This window comes from Caretta caretta, chromosome 6 (assembly GCF_965140235.1).
Source record: "Caretta caretta isolate rCarCar2 chromosome 6, rCarCar1.hap1, whole genome shotgun sequence".
NCBI classification, from domain to species: domain Eukaryota; kingdom Metazoa; phylum Chordata; order Testudines; family Cheloniidae; genus Caretta; species Caretta caretta.
The window spans coordinates 81,447,421-81,466,018 of record NC_134211.1 but is presented as its reverse complement, the minus strand read 5'-3'; the positions used below and the strand labels follow the sequence as shown (position 1 = coordinate 81,466,018).

Genomic DNA, 18,598 nt, shown 5'->3' with positions numbered 1-18,598 from the left:
TCTTATACATATTAAGAGATCAGTGTTGTTAAACTGATTATTTACAACAGCAGTCCTGTAACTCTGTGAGTCACTGAATACTTTTATGAACATATCCTTCTGAGTCTCATTTGGAAATGCTGCATTATCATCACAATAAATTCAGGCACATAATCATGTTTATGTATTTACAATAGTGCATTCACTTCAAAGGATGAAGTGATATTTCACAATGGCTTGAAGTCTTCCACATGCATGATCTTCTTTTATTAATTTAAGTTTTCTAAAAACCTGGTTTTAAAGTATACTTTATCTGGCTGCATGCTAAAATGTTCATTTTCCCCCAAATTCATGGCACCCTATCATCATTTTACATCCAAAGTGCTTCCCTTCCCAGAATGTGACGGTCAAGATAGTGAGAACTGGCATAAGCTAAAGGAGAGGGGGTTACTTACTATAATTGGAAGTTCTTCAGAATGCGCGGTCCCTATGTGGATTCCAGCGTGGGTGCGCATGTGTGCCACGTGCTGAAGCCGGAATTGTTCATAGTAGCATCCATTGAGCTGCGCGTGCATAGTGCATCGCCGTGTGGTGTGTCAGAGGCTTTAGGAGGCTGCGTGGGTTGACGCAGAGAAGCCCGGAGCAGAGGGGAAGGAGGGCAGGATTGGAATCCAGATAGACCACACATCTCAAAGAACCTCCAGTTACAGTAAGTAACCTCTTCTTCTTCGAGTGATGGTCCCTATTTGGATTTCAAGCATCAGAGAGTAGCGAGCAGCGCTCAGGTAGGAGGCCGGCGCAAGTGCTCGAAGAAGTGCGGAGAACAGCATGGCCCACTGCAGCATCCATTGATGTGGTAGAAGCAATGGCATAATGGGTGGTAAAGGTGTCGACCGAGGCCCATGTGGTTGCTCTGCAGATGTCATGTCATGGGACATCTGCCAGGAAGATGGATGTAGCAACGTGAGCCCACATGGAGTACAGGAGAGCATGTAGCAGTCTGTGATGCAATAAGGGAAGCGTTGCGACGAAAGGGCGCAGCCACGGCAACGCTCCGCAATGGCAATAAAAAGCCAGGGGAAGGCCCGGAAGTCATGGGTGTGCTGGAAGTAAAAGGCCAATGCTCAGTGAACATCTAGGATGTGAAAAGCACATTCCTGGGAGAGGCATGTGACTTAAGGTAGAAGATAAGGAGGTGCATACACTGATTGAGGTGAAATGGAGAGGCGATTTCGGGGAGGAATTTGGGATGGAGATGTGGGAAGACCGTGTCCTGGTGAAAGACTGTAAAGGGGGGCTCCGCCATCATGGCCACCAGTTCACTAACTCATCTTGCAGAGGCGATGGCCACCAAAAAGATCACCTTCATGGAAAGATGGGCAAGGGAGCAGGTTGCGAGTGGCTCAAATGGCAGTTTGGTGAGGGTTGAGAGGACGAGGTTACAGTCTCAGGAAGTAGTAGGCTTCCAGACGGTGGGAAAGGCACTGAGAAAGCCGCGAAGGAAACGGGAGGTAATCGGGTGAGTGAAGATGGAGAAACCATCCACAGGAGGAAGGAAAGCACTGAGCACTGCCAGGTGGATGTGGACAGAGGAGTGGGCAAGACCTGACTGCCAAAGATGGAGGAAGTAATCCAGAATGGTGGGAATGGAAACAGAGTCCAACTAGAGCTGGTGGTGCTGTACCCAGGCAGTAAAATGGTGCCATCTGGCTTGATAGATGGACTAGATATAGTTCCTAGTAGATGGACAGTGACTATGCGTAAGGATGTCACGAATAGGAGAGGAGCATATGTTGCCTATGCGTGAGCCCCATCCAAATACCAGGCCATGAGATGGAGAGGACTCAGGATGGGATGATGCAGATGGCCGTGCGCTTGTTTGAGGAGATCTGGAACGTCTGGGAGATGGATTAGAGGACGAACAGAGAGATGGAGGAGATCCGTGTACCAATACTGGTCAGGACAGAAGGGGGCTATAAGAAGATGATTCGCGTGATCGTGCTGCACTTTGCGGAGGACTTGGGGAAGCAGAGGAATAGGCAGGAAGTCATAGTGTAGCCCAGGGGTCCAGGGATTGAGGAGGGCATTGCCCTGGGAGCCGAGGCCGAGGGCTCCCCGGAGCAAAAGAGGGGAAGCTTGTGGATCTCCGGTGTGGCAAAGAGGTCCCAACTTGGCATGCCCCACGGGCGGAAGAGGGACCAAAGAGTGGGGTAGTGAAGTTCCCACTTATGATTGGCATGGAAGGAGTGGCTGAGCACGTCAGCCAGGGAGTTGCTGCTGCTGGGGTGGTGAACAGGTCTTCAGCGTGATGTTGTGCCGAGGCACCAGTTCCACAGGAGGATGGCCTCTGTAGAAAGGACTGGGCTCCGCCTTGTCTGTTGATGTAAACAACTGCTGTCATGTTGTCTGACAAAAGTTGCACATGGCGAGATCAAAGGAGGGGCAAGAAAGCCCAGCAGGCAAAGTGGACGACCTGCAGTTGTAAGTTGTTGATATGCATCTGCACCTGCCTGGGTGACCAGAGGCCCTGAGCCATGTGGTTGGCCAGATGAGTGCCCCATCCGATGAGTGAGGCATCTGTCACGACGGTAAAGGGAACGGTGGCTAAGACTGTGGATGGGTTGCACCACCAGGTGAGAACTGGTGGGGGAATGAGGACCTGTTTGTTGAACTGCGGGTTGTAGACAGAGCGGAGCCACAGTTGGAGGCAGCGCAGATCGAGATGGGCGTAGTGTGAAAGACGTGCAGGCCGCCATATTGTCCAGAAGGGAGAGGCCGTGACGGATGCATGTGCGAGGGCGGTGGCAGAACTGTGCGATAAGGGCGGGGAGACCAGTGAAGCAATCGGAGGGAAGGAAAGGGCAGGCCACGACAGAGTCCAGGCGAGCACCTACAAAGGTGAGAGAGCGGTTGGGGCGATGATCGTCTTCTCCCCGTTGATGAAAATTCCTAGGGTGTCAAGGACGGCACACAGAGTGGTAAGAAGACGGAATAGGAATGAAGAGTGGTAAGAAGACGGAATAGGAATGATGCTGCGAGGAGCCAATAGTCTAGGTACGGAAACACCGAGTGACCTAGGTGGCGCATGTAAGCTGCCATGACAGCAAAGACCTTTGTGAAGATGCTGGGGGCGGTAGCAATCCCGAAGGGCAGAACCCGGAACTGGTAGTGAGAACAGTTGACCGTGAAGCAGAGGAATTTGCAATGAGCAGGCTGGATGTCAATATGGAAATTGTATCAAGAGCTGTGAACCAGGCTCCATGGGAAAGGGAGGGGATAATGAAAGGGAGGGTGACCACCCGAAAATGGAACTTGCAAATAAATTTGTTCAGAGGTCCAAGATAGGGCAAAAGCCATCCCCTTTCTTTGACATGAGGAAATAGGAGGAATACAAGCCGTGGCCATGGCAGCACTGTGGAATGAGTTCTATAGTGCCCTTCTGGATGAGGGCATCCGCTTCCTCTCAGAGGAAGTTAGAGTGTGATAACATGGCAGGGTGCTCCTGAGGTGGGCAGCGAGGCGGGAAGGAGAGAAATTAGATGACGTATCCCTGGTAGACAATGTCCAGCACCCAGCCGTTGGTGGTAATCTTTCCCCAGTTGCGAGTGATGAGGCCAAGGTGACCCCCGAAAACCACCCGTGGAGTAGTGAGAAGAGATGGGGGAGGTTCGTGGGTCTTGGGGAAGGAGGCAAAAGGGCTGCTTGAAGGAACCTTGAGGCAGCGTGGAAGTAGAAGGAGTAGTAGTAGTAGATTAGCGAGGTAATTGGGAACACAGACGATGTTGAGAAGAATATGGTGGGTGCTGGTGGTACGGGCTGGTACGTGGCATAAGGTGGTACTAGAGTCCTTGAGGGAATGGAAGGACTCGTCAGTTTTGTTTCTGAACTTGTGGTTGTTGAAGGGGAGGTTCTCAAGGGTGGTTTGGACCTCTTTTGGGAAGCCACTAGATTGGAGCCAGGAGTCCTGGCAAAGTATGAGCCCAGATGCCAGAGAGCGGGACGCAGTATAGGCAGCATTGACCATGTCCTGGAGAGTGACCTTGGCCACTAACTTGCCTTCATCCAGTTGACGTTGGAAGTCCTGCTGCCTCTCTGGAGGGAGGAAGGCCTGGAAGTCCATGAGTTTGGAGTATAAAAAGAAGTCATACTTGGCCAGGATGGCTTGGTAGCTGGCAATGTGGAATTGGAGGCCAGCAGAAAAGTAGATCTGGTGTCCCGTTCTTGGCGGCCTGACCAGGGGGCTTGGATCGTAGGTGTTGCTGGCGGGTGTGCTTGGTCACGGCTTGGACCACCAGGGAGTTGGGGGGCATGTGGGTGAAAGGAAAGTCTGTGCCCTTAGAGGGCATGAAGTACTGGTGTTCTGCCTGTTTCGGTGTTGGGGCACAGGAGGCTGGGGTGTGCCAGATGGTCTGGGCCGGTTGTAGAAGGGTGTTGTGAACAGAGAGTGTGGTACACGAGGGTCCAGAAGATTGTAAGATGTCTAGGAATTCAACAGGCAGACTGAGGGATGTGGCCATTCACCAAAGTAAGTCCTGGTACGGCATGAGGTTGGCAGGAGGTGAGAGAGAGGAGAAAATGATAGCATCGTCCCAGAGACGAGGAGGCGCCCATATGGACTGGTGCTGGCGAAGGTGCCTGCTGGTGCCGCTAGAGCGGAGATGGCTGAAGGGTCCTCGAAGACAAAGGGAGGGGCTGTGTGCGTCAGGGACAGCCAGTGCCATGAGTGAGATGGCATTCCATGCTCATGATAGGGCTTCCAGGCAGCCCAATAGAGCCAGGCATAGGGGTCACCAGGCAGTGGTGGTGACAAGGTGTAGGGGTACCACGGGTCGGCTGGTGGGGCGTATATTGGAGGGTACAGTTGGCACCAAGGGTCCAGACTGAAGGACCGCACGGGTGAGAACGTGGGGTCTGGGTAGGAGGATCTTAAACTTAAACTTAGCCATCAGTGTGTGTGTGGGGGGGTGTAGCGGGGTGGTCACCTGCTCCAGCCTTAAAGGGCTTAAAACAGCCCTGGAGAGGGTTGTGGCTGGGAGCAAGCAGTTCCCAGGCTGATTGGGGAAGCAGGCTCAGCTGTGGCCACGCCCCAATCAGGGCTCAGCCGGTCCTTATAAGAGGGCACTGGGCCAGGAGCATACGTCTTGGGAGATGGGCCTGGCTGCTGGGGAACTTGAGAAGGTACCTGGAGTGGGGCAGGGCTGGGGAAGGCCAGAGGAGCTGGGAGGCTCCAGACTGGAAAAGCCCCAGGCTGCAGGCCTGGCAGACGGCCTAAGACAAGATACTGGGGTTGCAACAGAGCAGCCCACGGGTAGGCCAAGGCAGCAGGTCCAAACCCCTCTTGCCTGTGATGATTGGCTTATACATTGCAGTCCGCCCCAGTGTGCGGGGGCTCAATGTTGACTGGCAGTAGCCAAAACCTGAGGCAAGGTGGGGATAGCAGGTGGGGGTTCCCTGGGGAGGGGAGACCCAGAGACTGTGGGGGTACTGCCAGGGGGCAGCACCCTGGGTAAAAGAGGTCCGGGGGTCTGGGAGGGACACGGGGCCAGCGGCAAGTGGGACACCGGCCTGCAGAGGGCGCTCTGGAGGCTGGAAGAGCTAATTCTCTGAGAGACCAGCAGGAGGCGCCACAGGGGTGAGTCCCGCACCGTGACAGTGGGGGGACAAGAGTCCTGGCATGCACGGCACCAGGCAGGCAAGTCCAGACAGGGCCGGTGGAGTGGACGGAACTGGGGGCACCGGCGGTGAGCCAGTCACTGGGGCTGGCACCAGCACAGCTTGGACTTGTGCTCGGAGCGGGACTTCTTCAGAGCGGGAGTGTCCAAGTCGGCGCGCGACTTCTTACCCAATCTGGCATGGCTTGAGGAGGCAACACTGAGCTTGGGGGCTGTCCCCGCTGGGGAGCCACCCTTGTGCCCATGGATGCGCTTTATGTGCACACGGTGGGCTTTTGGTGGGTGCACCAGTGCTGGGTGGGAAGACCCCAGAGAGGTGCTCACGCCGGTGTCGAATGCCATTCCAGTGGATCCATAGGTCCTGGATATGGGCATGCACTTGGGCGCATTATCTCTTCCATGAGGTGTTTGCGGAGGCAGAGTTCTCTAGCCTCCCGGGTGCATGGTGGGAATAATTGGCAGATGGAGCAATGGGCAGCAATGTGAGCCTTGCCAAGGCAATAAAGACAAAATTGGTGCTCATTGCTCACAGAGAAGGAGCACGGGCATGAGGCGCAGTATTTAAACCCAGCTTGCCAGAGTACAGTCCCCGAGCTGGGGGGGGAGGGGGGAAGTCCCCAGAGAGAAGTCCAACGGAAAGTAACCAGCCAATTAATTAATAATGAACAGACCACTACTAAACTAAAGAAAAACTATGTACAATGGACAAAAGCAGTTCTTTTATCAAGCTAAGAGCACCGAGGAAGAGAGATTCCAACTCTGGCCATGCAGTGGTAAAAGGGAACTGGAGCAGCGTTGACCTGCACAGCCTCTTAAAGCCTTGGACGTGCCACGTAGCTGATGCACATGCGGATCAATGGATATTACTAGCAATAGTTCCGGCTCCGGCGCATGGCATGCATGCACACCCATGCTTGGAATCCATGTAGGGACCATCACTCGAAGAACAACATTTGTTGATGCTGATGTTTCCAAAGCATGGAACAAAGCCCTATACAAGTATTCTCATAATTTATATAAAAACAAAATATGTTAAACAAAAAATATGTATGTTAAACCTTACCATAATACTTTTAAGCCTTTTGACCTCATCTTCTTGAGCTCTGTAGGATTCCAGCTCTTGCTGAACAGACTCTGCTACCTCTGGGAAAGGACTAAAGCAATATTACATATCAGGTTCTGTTAAACAGTCAAATTTAAGCAGAACCACCATATGGTTTGTATGATCAAAATAACGGTTGAAATGCCTTTCAGATATGTTTATGAAATACCAATTCACTACTATAATAATGAAGCATCAAACATACAGAAAATAACGAATATATGAAATTAATCAAACGTATGCTTAAGCTTTCAGTACAAATATCCATTACTTTTTATATGCTTTATTAAATCCACTTATAAAAATTAATACATAGTGATGGCACCATAGATGCATACTCTCTAGATAATAAAAAAATCCCCCCAAAGCAGATGAATACGAAGAGGTAAAATTACTATCCCAGCAGATCCACTAACATCAGTGTTTCAAATTGCTGTAGATATTATATGTATTTCCACAAAACCCTAAAAGTAAAGCTACTGAAATAGGTAAGGATTAGTATAAAGCAATTCCTCAACTATTTTACCTGAAGGAATTAAATCTACTAGTCATGAGGTCTCTATCATAAGTAATTTCATTTTCATAAACATTCGGAACAGTAAAGTACTGGGATATCCAAATGGATCAGATTGACATCTTTCTTTAAATCTAATAATGTGACCAGACCACACTACACAGCAGAGTTTCAGTTTCCATTTTTTTATAGCTTTAGTCACATAAAACTCTTTCTTAGCATATCCAGTGCACTCTACTACCTTGTTTATGAATCATAAGAATTAAGTGATTATGTTTAATTTAGCATTTTCCGTATTATCAAAGAACTCCATTTCTCCCTATAAATCCAATCTGATTTTCCCCCTGAATTGGGAACACATTTCAAAGCTTTTTCACAAATCAAATCTTACTCCACAGGTACATGAGAAACTGGGCTAACAGTACCTTTAGAATTAAATAGAAAGCATCTACTCAATTTGCAAACAGATTTGTCACTTGTACGCTTTATTCAAAAGAACATTTAAACATTCCTAAACTAAGTAAAACTGCTAGTGAATTCCTTAAAATGAGATTAATTCCTCTACACTATTTACATAGATTGCACTATACCAGACATACCTAATTTTATGAAATTACACAAAGTTCTTTGGGTAGAGTAATGTGGCTTATGACCCTCATTTGCACAGATATGACTCTCTATCAAGCTTCCTCAAAGATATGGAAAAAATATTAGTATGTTAAGGGTAATTCTTCATTAGAAGTTGACTAATTTAAATATAAAATCTGGAATTGTTCCGCTCACCTGCCTTTATGCTTTTGCCAAAATTTATCAGCTGGAGTTAAGTCATATGATTTTTTATTCTTTTTCTTTGGTCTAGCCCCTGCTGGAGAATTTTCCATTCCTGAAGATTCCTCTAGATTAACTCTGTTCAAATGGAAATCCTAGAAAAGAATAATCTTAATTAAACATCCACAATTTCAATCCAAAACTGAGAATCAAAAATATTCTTATCATGAATCAAAATAACTAGAAGACCTGTATATGTTTATTTTGATGAAATCCTATGATAGATCTTCCAAATGAAATGGACATTACAAATTATTAGCGGGCTTATTCCTTCACCCACTTACTTCCCTGGTCCTTCTCGCATGAACAGAGAGCAACAATACCCGAAGTCCAAAGGTGCAAACAATTTGATGTTTATTGGGGTGAACTTCCAGCAAGTATGATTCCAGTTTCCTTCCTTAGTGTCTCCCTTCCCAGCTCTGACACCACAGAGCCTTACACCTGTGTCCCTGTTCCCATTCCTGCCCTTAGCCAAACATGATTCCAATTTCCCCACCCCCATTCCCTGTTCCCATTTCCCCCACACACCCACTCACTTCCTGATTGACTGCAGACTATATAGTAAAACTTGAGTTCTGCTTAGCTATACTTTAACCAATCGTTTTCCTGAAATTTAACTAACCAATCCTAACATATTGTAACATGATTATATCCAATTATATCCCACCTTAATTAGTTTATACCCAGCAAAATTAATTATACAGCAGACGGAAACAATCTCAGAACCAGACAGAGATTATACAGACAAACAATAGGGAAATGGGGACTACAGTGACAGAACAACAAAGACATGAGGATTTCACATCCCAGCTATTGATAAGTGAGTTCTTGCCAGACAGGATGCTATCAAACTAAGTTTCCTTTTACATTTTCTAGGCACTTCCCTTTCTCTGGAGGTGACAGGCATTATCAGGACAGGAGTGTATTCGTAACAGCCCAATAGCACCTGCTTTCAATGTGACTAGTTTGGAATGTGAAGATGTGACCAGTCGCTTCCCAGCTTATGGCTGCCTCTGTTGCTTAGCCGAAGATCTTAGCCTAAGAACAGGGCCTCACACTGTCACAGTAAGAGAAGGACCTTACACTGGCAGACAGTGATTTTGATTCTTTCTTTTATACCTCTAACTAGCCAAGTGTTAAGAATACACCTAAATTCTTAAAGTATAGGCCTTTAGAGACAGGCCTGAATATCTATATCCTAACACAAATCCTCTCTAAAAATCTCTAGGCTGTATGTATAATCTTTCTTCCTTAATGTTTTAAAATAGACTATTTTGCCACCAGTCTTTTCCATTGAGCAAATGTTTTATTTTACTATTTATTCTAGGGTAACCAAAAGCACCTATTTTTGTTAAATATCTGTGCACCAGCCAGAAGAAGTTTACTAACCAACCTAAGATAACATAAGCAGAGTTAGGAGCCTGGTGTAGTTTATTCAAAGTAATTTGAAGCTATAATAGAAAAAGAATTTCCAGTGAGTGCAAGCATATTTGTCCTGTCCAATTCACATTCAAGAGCACACACAGAGATTTCCTAAGTAGACATGATAACCTACTTTGCTTTCTGTATGTAAACTGGAGTTGTCTGACTTAAAATGATTCTATAAATGCACTGTAGAAGGTGCACAGGTTTTCATATGGGATTTGTACAGGCAATTCAGTAATTTAGAACGTATTTGTACAGGGCTGCCTTAGGTTTCCTCAGTGTTGTAGAGAAATGTTGTAGTCTAATGATGATGATCCAATTACACCAAAATTGTGGATGCAGTACTGAGAGACCAAGTTTTTCCCTGCTGCAAAAACCTGAACAAGATGGACCTGGTGGAGATCACCGAGAGGAAAATTCTATGGTTATACTCAGTATTTTCAACAGATGATTCTGTCTGAAGAATCCACATGGAAACAGGCGAGATTCTGACCCCAGAAACTACAGATCTCATTCAGAAGACATGGCTGTCTGAATGTTTCCAAAAAGCCTCTTGTAACCCTCTCCCCATTCTCTTGTCAGTATGGCATCTCTACATTGACTATAATGGTTGAATGGATTCCCTCTGGTTGTGGAAGTAAAAAATGTAGGTGAGCAAATGAGTCACACTCACTCCCTACAAACAGATCTCCAATCCTGAACACCATCTGGAGATAGGGCCGCAATGGTGACACTCCCCCACTCCACTCACCATGTATGGTGAATCCCTTCCTCACAGAGTTTTGAGATTAATTCATTCATGCTGAATGATTAATTATTCCTCTCTCCCCCCACCCTCATTTTGAGTGATTGGGGAGGGGAAAATTCTCTTTTAGACAAGATTTTAAATTCTACACATGTCCTCTGCTCAGCCTTCATAACTTTAGAGGAAAATGGGTCACCTTTGGGTTTCATAAGATTAAACAAACACCTTCTTTAAAAATATGAAAGGGGCTTGTAGGGTAGCCAGGTGTCTGGTTTTCGACCGGAAAGCCCAGTCGAAAAGGGACCCTCGGGCTCTGGTGAGCACCACTGACTGGGCCGTTAAAAGTCCGGTCCGCTGTGCATCGGGGCTAAGGCAGGCTCTGTGCCTGCCATGGCTCCGCGCGGCTCCCAGAAGCAGCAGCAAGTCCCCGCTCCAGCTCTTATGCCCTGGGCAGCCATGGGGCTCTGCGTGCTGCCCCATCTGCAGGTGCTGTCCTCGTAACTCCCACTGTCCAGGAACTGGGGCCAATGAGCTGTAGGGGCAGTGCCTGTGGATGGGGCAGTGTGCAGACCTGCCTGGCCGTGCCTTCACATAGGAGCAGGAAGGGGGACATGCCGTTGCTTCCGGGAGCTGCTTGAGGTAAGCGCCGCCCGGAGCCTGCCCCCCCCCCCCCCGCACCCAAACCCCTGCCCCAGCCCTGATCCCTCTTCCACCCTCCGAACGCCTTGATCCCAGCCCGGAGCCCCCTACTGCACCCCAAACACCTCATCCCCAGCCCCACTCCAGAGCCTGCACCCCGAGACGGAGACCTCACACTCCCCCCGTGCCCCAACCCTGATCTCCCTCCCGCCCTCCAAACCCCTCTGTCCCAGCTTTGCACCCTCCTATACCCCAAATCCCTCATCCCCAACCCCACACCAGAGCCCGCTCCCCCAGTCGGAGTCCTCATTCCCTCCAGCACTCCGAAGCCCTCGGCCCCAGTCCAGAGCCTCCTCCCGTATTCTGAACCACTCAGCCCCAGCCCAGAGCTCCCTCCCACACTCCAAACCCCTCATTTCTGGTCCCACCCCAGAACCCATGCCCCCAGCTCAGAGCCCATACCCCCCCCCACCCCCTCAGCCTCAGCTCGGAGCCCCCTCCCGCATTCTGAACCTCTCAGTCCCAACCTGGAGGCCTCTCCCACACTCCAAACCTCTTGGCCCCAGCTTGTAGCCCCCTCCCACATTCCGAACCCCTTGGCCCCACCTCTGAATCCGCACCCCCGCCTCAGCCCGGAGCCCCCTCCCATACTTCGAGCCCCTCAGTTCCACCTCCCAGCCCTCTTATCCCTGGCCCCATCCCAGAGCCCGCACCCTCAGTCGGAGTCCTCACCCCTCTCCCGCATACCAATCCCCTGCCTAGTGAAAATGAGCGAATGAGTGAGAGTGGGGAGAGCGAACAACAGAGGGAGGGGTGGGTTATGACAGTTGGCAGTTTGGTGAAAGGTCCCACACTCACCTGCGGTGGGAAACGGAGCGCTGCGGCTGGGAGCTGGCGGAGTGGAGCGGGCTGGGCTGCTCTGCTTCCGCCACTGCCGGTGAATGCGGGGGAGAATCCCTTCCCCCAAACCACCTCCCCTGAGCGACACGGCTGGGGCTGGGGCCAGGGCAGCAGAGTGGGCTGCTCCCGGCCCCCTGCTAATCCCCCGGGCCACTCTGGGACTGTGGGGCCCCCAAAAGTACCCCCACACAGCTCCTGTCTCCCAGACCTGGGGGGAAGGGGGAGCCCCTGATCACCCCGAGACCCTTTGCCCCTTATCCAACCCCTGGGCACCGGCCCGGCACCCTTAACACGCTGGTTGGAGCTTTACCACATTGTATGCAAACCAGCATTATATTGGGTCACGTTATATAGGGGTAGAGGTGTACTTAGAATCATAGAATCATAGAATATAAGGGTTGGAAGGGACCCCAGAAGGTCATCTAGTCCAACCCCCTGCTCGAAGCAGGACCAAATCCCAGTTAAATCATCCCAGCCAGGGCTTTGTCAAGCCTGACCTTAAAAACCTCTAAGGAAGGAGATTCTACCACCTCCCTAGGTAACGCATTCCAGTGTTTCAGCACCCTCTTAGTGAAAAAGTTTTTCCTAATATCCAATCTAAACCTCCCCCACTGCAACTTGAGACCATTACTCCTCGTTCTGTCATCTGATACCATTGAGAACAGTCTAGAGCCATCCTCTTTGGAACCCCCTTTCAGGTAGTTGAAAGCAGCTATCAAATCCCCCCTCATTCTTCTCTTCTGCAGGCTAAACAATCCCAGCTCCCTCAGCCTCTCCTCATAACTCATGTGTTCCAGACCTCTAATCATTTTTGTTGCCCTTCGCTGGACTCTCTCCAATTTATCCACATCCTTCTTGAAGTGTGGGGCCCAAAACTGGACACAGTACTCCAGATGAGGCCTCACCAATGTCGAATAGAGGGGAACGATCACGTCCCTCGATCTGCTCGCTATGCCCCTACTTATACATCCCAAAATGCCATTGGCCTTCTTGGCAACAAGGGCACACTGCTGACTCATATCCAGCTTCTCGTCCACTGTCACCCCTAGGTCCCTTTCCGCAGAACTGCTGCCTAGCCATTCGGTCCCTAGTCTGTAGCAGTGCATTGGGTTCTTCCGTCCTAAGTGCAGGACCCTGCACTTATCCTTTTGAATCTCATCAGATTTCTTTTGGCCCAATCCTCCAATTTGTCTAGGTCCCTCTGTATCCTATCCCTGCCCTCCAGCGTATCTACCACTCCTCCCAGTTTAGTATCATCCGCAAATTTGCTGAGAGTGCAATCCACACCATCCTCCAGATCATTTATGAAGATATTGAACAAAACCGGCCCCAGGACTGACCCCTGGGGCACTCCACTTGACACCAGCTGCCAACTAGACATGGAGCCATTGATCACTACCCGTTGAGCCCGACAATCTAGCCAACTTTCTACCCACCTTATAGTGCATTCATCCAGCCCATACTTCTTTAACTTGCTGACAAGAATACTGTGGGAGACCGTGTCAAAAGCTTTGCTAAAGTCAAGAAACAATACATCCACTGCTTTCCCTTCATCCACAGAACCAGTAATCTCATCATAGAAGGCGATTAGATTAGTCAGGCATGACCTTCCCTTGGTGAATCCATGCTGACTATTCCCGATCACTTTCCTCTCATGTAAGTGCTTCAGGATTGATTCTTTGAGGACCTGCGCCATGATTTTTCCACGGACTGAGGTGTGGCTGACTGGCCTGTAGTTCCCAGGATCCTCCTTCTTCCCTTTTTTAAAGATTGGCACTGCATTAGCCTTTTTCCAGTCATCTGGGACTTCCCCCGTTCGCCACGAGTTTTCAAAGATAATGGCCAATGGCTCTGCAATCATATCTGCCAACTCCTGTAGCACCCTCGGATGCAACTTGTCCGGCCCCATGGACTTGTGCACGTCCAGCTTTTCTAAATAGTCCCTAACCACCTCTTTCTCCACAGAGGGCTGGCCATCTATTCCCCATTTTGCGATGCCCAGCGCAACAGTCTGGGAGCTGACCTTGTTTGTGAAGACAGAGGGAAAAAAAGCATTGAGTACATTAGCTTTTTCCACATCCTCTGTCACTAGGTTGCCTCCCTCATTCAGTAAGGGGCCCACACTTTCCTTGGCTTTATTTACTTATAAATGTCTATAAATCTGGCCCTAGGTTTTTTGTTTTTTAAACTTTTTCAAAATACATGATGATTCTGAAACAGTGCAGGAATTGCAAACTTCACCCAAAAAGTACTAGAAATGGTTTTAACACAAACCATATCTTTAAATCCTTTCATATTGGAACTTGGATTTTTCCTGGCTTAAAGGTGACTGCAGGCAATGGTGCCCCTAAGCCACAGGCCCCGTGGAGTTGAAGTTGGCAAGGCATCAGATGTAAACAAATTACAACATGCAAAGAAATGGGAAATGGTGAAGATGCTTTCACATACATTTTCATAAAGGTTACTCCATTCAGGAAGGATATAAACAGATTGTCTTAATGACATTGTGTACAAGATATTTGGAAACTAAATACTAAAAAATCTGATGACTTTTGCTGGAGAGGGAAAAATTCAGAAGCTACACTGAAAGATCAAATGGGGTCAGAGGGACAGAAAAATGCAGTGTAGCTAAGGATAACCAGCCTCATGGAAAAAAAGTCATGCTTTTTATAATTTTGGATATTTGTCGATACTATTGCCAGAACAGACAAGTGGTAGTAATGTAATTTAATTAACATAATATGCATAACGTAATTAGGTTTTCAAAGGTAACTGACAAAATTTCACATTAGAAATGAACAGTCAAAATGTGAAGAGTCATGAAACAGGAAAAGAGTTGACAGAAAATTAAGGGAAAATGCAAGTTTCTTAAAAGATGGAAAGAAAGATAGTGGAGTCACAAGGATCAGTTTTTGTAATCAAAGTTTATATTATTTAATAACAAATGTTATATGCAAGCTTACTATACTCGAAGCTTAAAAATGGACTAACCTGGGAAGTCCAAGAAACAATGAGAAACTTACCAGACGCAGGCCTTAGGTGGTAAACGAAATTCACTATAGAACTAATAGCTTTTGAATAAATAACTAAAATAAGGAATGAATAGTTCTCGATAAGGAAGATCTGCATTCATATTATGGAGCCACAATTTTAATAACCATGTTTGCATCTCATTCTAGAGAAAGCCCAGTTTTCCACCTCTCTTCCTTCCCCAAACATACACACTTTCCACAAAAAGCAGGAAACTTTCTGTCTCCAATTTCTCGGTTTGGTCTTCTATCAGAAATATTTTTTTTTAATTGTTTAAACAGTGTGATACACTAGTGTTAACTTTTAGAAGTTAAATATCTTTGTATAGGTATTTTAACTTTGTTTTGCTGTTTTGTCCCCAATGAGAACTAATGCCTTTGAATATTCTGCGGAAAGTTAGCCTATTAATTTTGGAGCAATTCACTATGAATATTTGAAGCCTTGAGAATACAGCTGGGCAAGCAACTTTCAGTTTGTTGGCAATTCTGAAAAAAATAGTTCACTGTAACAGTTCTTGGGGTATCCAGGTCTGCAAGTCACCTTGTTATCCCCTGCTTCTAGTAAGAGGGAGCCTTTCTTGTGGTAGCTGTATGTCAGCTCCTTAACACAACTAGCCTTTTAGCCACTCCAGCACTCCCCTCTGGGCTATGCCAGCTCTAACTTTGCCTTGCATATTAACAACAGGTGCATTCCAATCCTTGAGTCCCTTTGAATCATTCCCCTGTGATATCCAGCCCCTGACACTGGCTACTCTAAGAAATCCCAGATTCACTGCCCCCAATCACAGATCCACTGCAGTGTTTTACTTTAAATCACCAGTCCTGTAAACCACACAGTGCTTGTGAGCACTTATGATAAAACAAAAGTAGACTTATTTAAGAATAAAGATTTAACTAGAAATGAGACAAAGTGTCAGAAACGTGGGTACAATATTATAAAAAACATAAACCTGGATCTACATTTATCAATAATTATCTTTCCTTTCTAATATTATAGATTTCCCACCCTAAAGCTCAGTTTATTGCAAAGCCGGCTGGTTTCTTAGGGCTGGGTTCCCCTTGCAAGTTAGAGCGCATTAAAGCAGCCCCGGGCTCCCTAACTCCTGACGTGTCCACACTGGCAAGGCATGTAGAGCGCCCGGACTCCGTGGCTGGAGCACCCCTGGTAATCCACCTCCACGAGAAGCATAACACTTGCTGCGCCCCGGCTGGAGTGCCATAGTGCCAGTGTGGACATTCTGGTCTATTAATGCGCTCTGATCAGCCTCCAGAAATGTCCCACAATGCCTGTTCTAGTCACTCTGGTCATCACTGTGAACTCTACTGCCCTGCCCTCAGGTGACCAACCATCAGACCCACCCTTTAAATTCTCTGGGAATTTTGAAATTCCCCTTCCTGTTTGCTCAGCCAGGCGTGGAGTACTCTCAGCGAATCTTTCCAGGTGACCATGCCTCCACACACCAGGCGATCCCCAGTATGGAGCAATGGCGAGGTGCTGGACCTCATCAGTGTTTGGGGGCAGGAAGCTGTCCAGACCCAGCTGCACTCCAGCCGTAGGAATTATGATACCTTCAGGCAGATATCAAGGGACATGATGGAAAGGGGCCATGACTGGGAGGCATTGCAGTGCAGGGTTAAAGTGAAGAAGCTGCAGAATGCCTACCACAAAGCACGAGAGGCAAATCCGCACTCTGGTGCTGCCCCCACAACTTGCCGTTTCTACAAAGAGCTGAATGCAATACTTGGGGGCAACCCCACCTCCACTCCGAAGACCACGATGGACACTTCAGAGCCCAGTTCAACAAGGCAGGAGGAGGAAAGCGAGAGCGAGGGTGCTGAGGAGGAGGGGGACAGACTGGCATCCCTAGATGCATGCAGCCAGGAGCTATTTTTAAGCCAGGAGGAAGGTAGCCAGTAGCAGCAGATGGTGCTTGGGGAAGAACAAACAGCAGAGGAGGTGCCTGGTAAGTGGCTTTTATTTTGGGAAGGAAATTGTTCAGTGCGGGCTCTTGGGGTGAGGAGGGTTAGGGCTGCATGCATGCCTAAATGTGGAATAGGGCATTGCTGTGCTCTCTCACATCATGGTAATCAGCCTCAATGATCTCTTCAAAGGTCTCATGCAGGAGCTGGGCAATCCGTTTGTGCAGGTTCCTTGGCAGAGCTACTGTGCTCCTTGTCCCAGTAAGGCTAAAATGTCCGAGCCACTGTGCCGTGACGGGCGGGGGGACCATTGCTGCACACAGGCAAGCTGCATTTGGGCCAGGGTGGAAGCTGCTTTGTAGTTGAAGATCCTCCCTTGCTTCCCAGGTCACCCTCAGCAGTGAGATATCTTCCAGGACGAACTCACCCTGTGAAAATGTGGGGACAGTGTTCAGTATGGGGGCCCCCTGCAGCTGTTGGCTCTCCCCAAGGCACAGAACCCCAGAGGACAGCATGGCCGTTAAACAAGCCATCCCTCCTGCCCCCTGTGCTTACTCACCATTTTGGGGCTCCTGTGGGTTATGTGCACTCACTTTGGGACAGGCAATTTCTGATACTGTGTACACTGTACTTGTCTTTAAGTACAGCCGAATCATTGCTCTGTCTGGTGTGAACAATACTGCCTCTGTTAAGTGTTGCATTTTGGCTTTACAGATGCAATCTTGAGATTCCAGCTGTTCTCACTATCAACAGCCGAAAGACTCCAAAGAATCAGGAAGTGTCTGCGAAGAAGCAAAGAGGACATGCTGCATGAAGTCATGCAGCAGTCCCTTAATGAAAATCAAAAAGTGCAGGAGTGGCGGGAGAGTGAAAGGAGGGTCCTCCAGCAGAATGCGGATCACCGGCACCAAAGCATGGAAGGGCTGCTAAGCGTCATGGAGTGTCAAGCGGACTCGATACAGGTGCTTGTAGCAATGCAGGCGGAGCACAGCAGCCCTTGTCCCCAAACTCTTTCCCTTGTGCCCCCATGTCACCTCTAACCCACTTTCCCCAACACCTGGGTTTTTATCGCCACCAGCTGCCTCCAACACCTGTAATTTCACCACCCAGCCCTGAAAACTACGACCCTGGCCCACTGCACTCAAACCCCATCACCACGCATTTTAGCCAGCCTGAAGTGCAGCACTCATTGCACAGCACTCCAGACAGGATGGCTGAGTATGATAACGCATACATACGCAAATCTCTGACTGTCCCGTTCCCCACCCCACCCCACCCCACCCCTTCCCTCGTCCCACACAGCACAAAAAAGAAAGGCTCATAGATTCATAGATATTAAGGTCAGAAGGGACCATTATGATCGTCTAGTCTGACCTCCTGCACAATGCAGGCCACAGAATCTCACCCACCCACTCCTGAGATAAACCTCTCACCTATGTCTGAGCTATTGAAGTCCTCAAATCATGGTTTAAAGACTTCAAGGAGCAGAGAATCCTCCAGCAAGTGACCCATGCCCCATGCTACAGAGGAAGGCGAAAAACCTCCAGGGCCTCTTCCAATCTGCCCTGGAGGAAAATTCCTTCCCGACCCCAAATATGGTGATCAGCTGAATCCTGAGCATATGGGCAAGATTCACCAGCCAGACACCCAGGAAAGAATTCTCTGTGGTAACTCAGATCCCACCCCTTCTAACATCCCATCACAGGCCATCGGGCCTATTTACCATGAATATTTAAAGATCAATTAATTGCCAAAATCATATTATCCCATCATACCATCTCCTCCATAAACTTATCGAGCTTAATCCTAAAGCCAGATAGGTCTTTTGCCCCCACTGCTTCCCTT

The 18,598-nt window shown here is 48.5% G+C and overlaps 1 protein-coding gene across 2 annotated transcripts in view; it reads right to left on the bottom strand.

Annotated features, from left to right (window-relative positions):
- Positions 1 to 18,598, bottom strand: part of SCFD1 (sec1 family domain containing 1) — a 150,142-nt gene that overhangs the window by 90,524 nt on the left and 41,020 nt on the right. For both annotated transcript variants that reach the window (XM_048852399.2, XM_048852400.2), the window contains exons 11-12: positions 8,051 to 8,190; positions 6,715 to 6,805 (exon numbers count right to left, since the gene is read on the bottom strand). In XM_048852399.2, the coding sequence (XP_048708356.1) occupies positions 6,715 to 6,805; positions 8,051 to 8,190 (231 nt within the window). The remainder of the gene's footprint in view (positions 1 to 6,714; positions 6,806 to 8,050; positions 8,191 to 18,598) is intronic.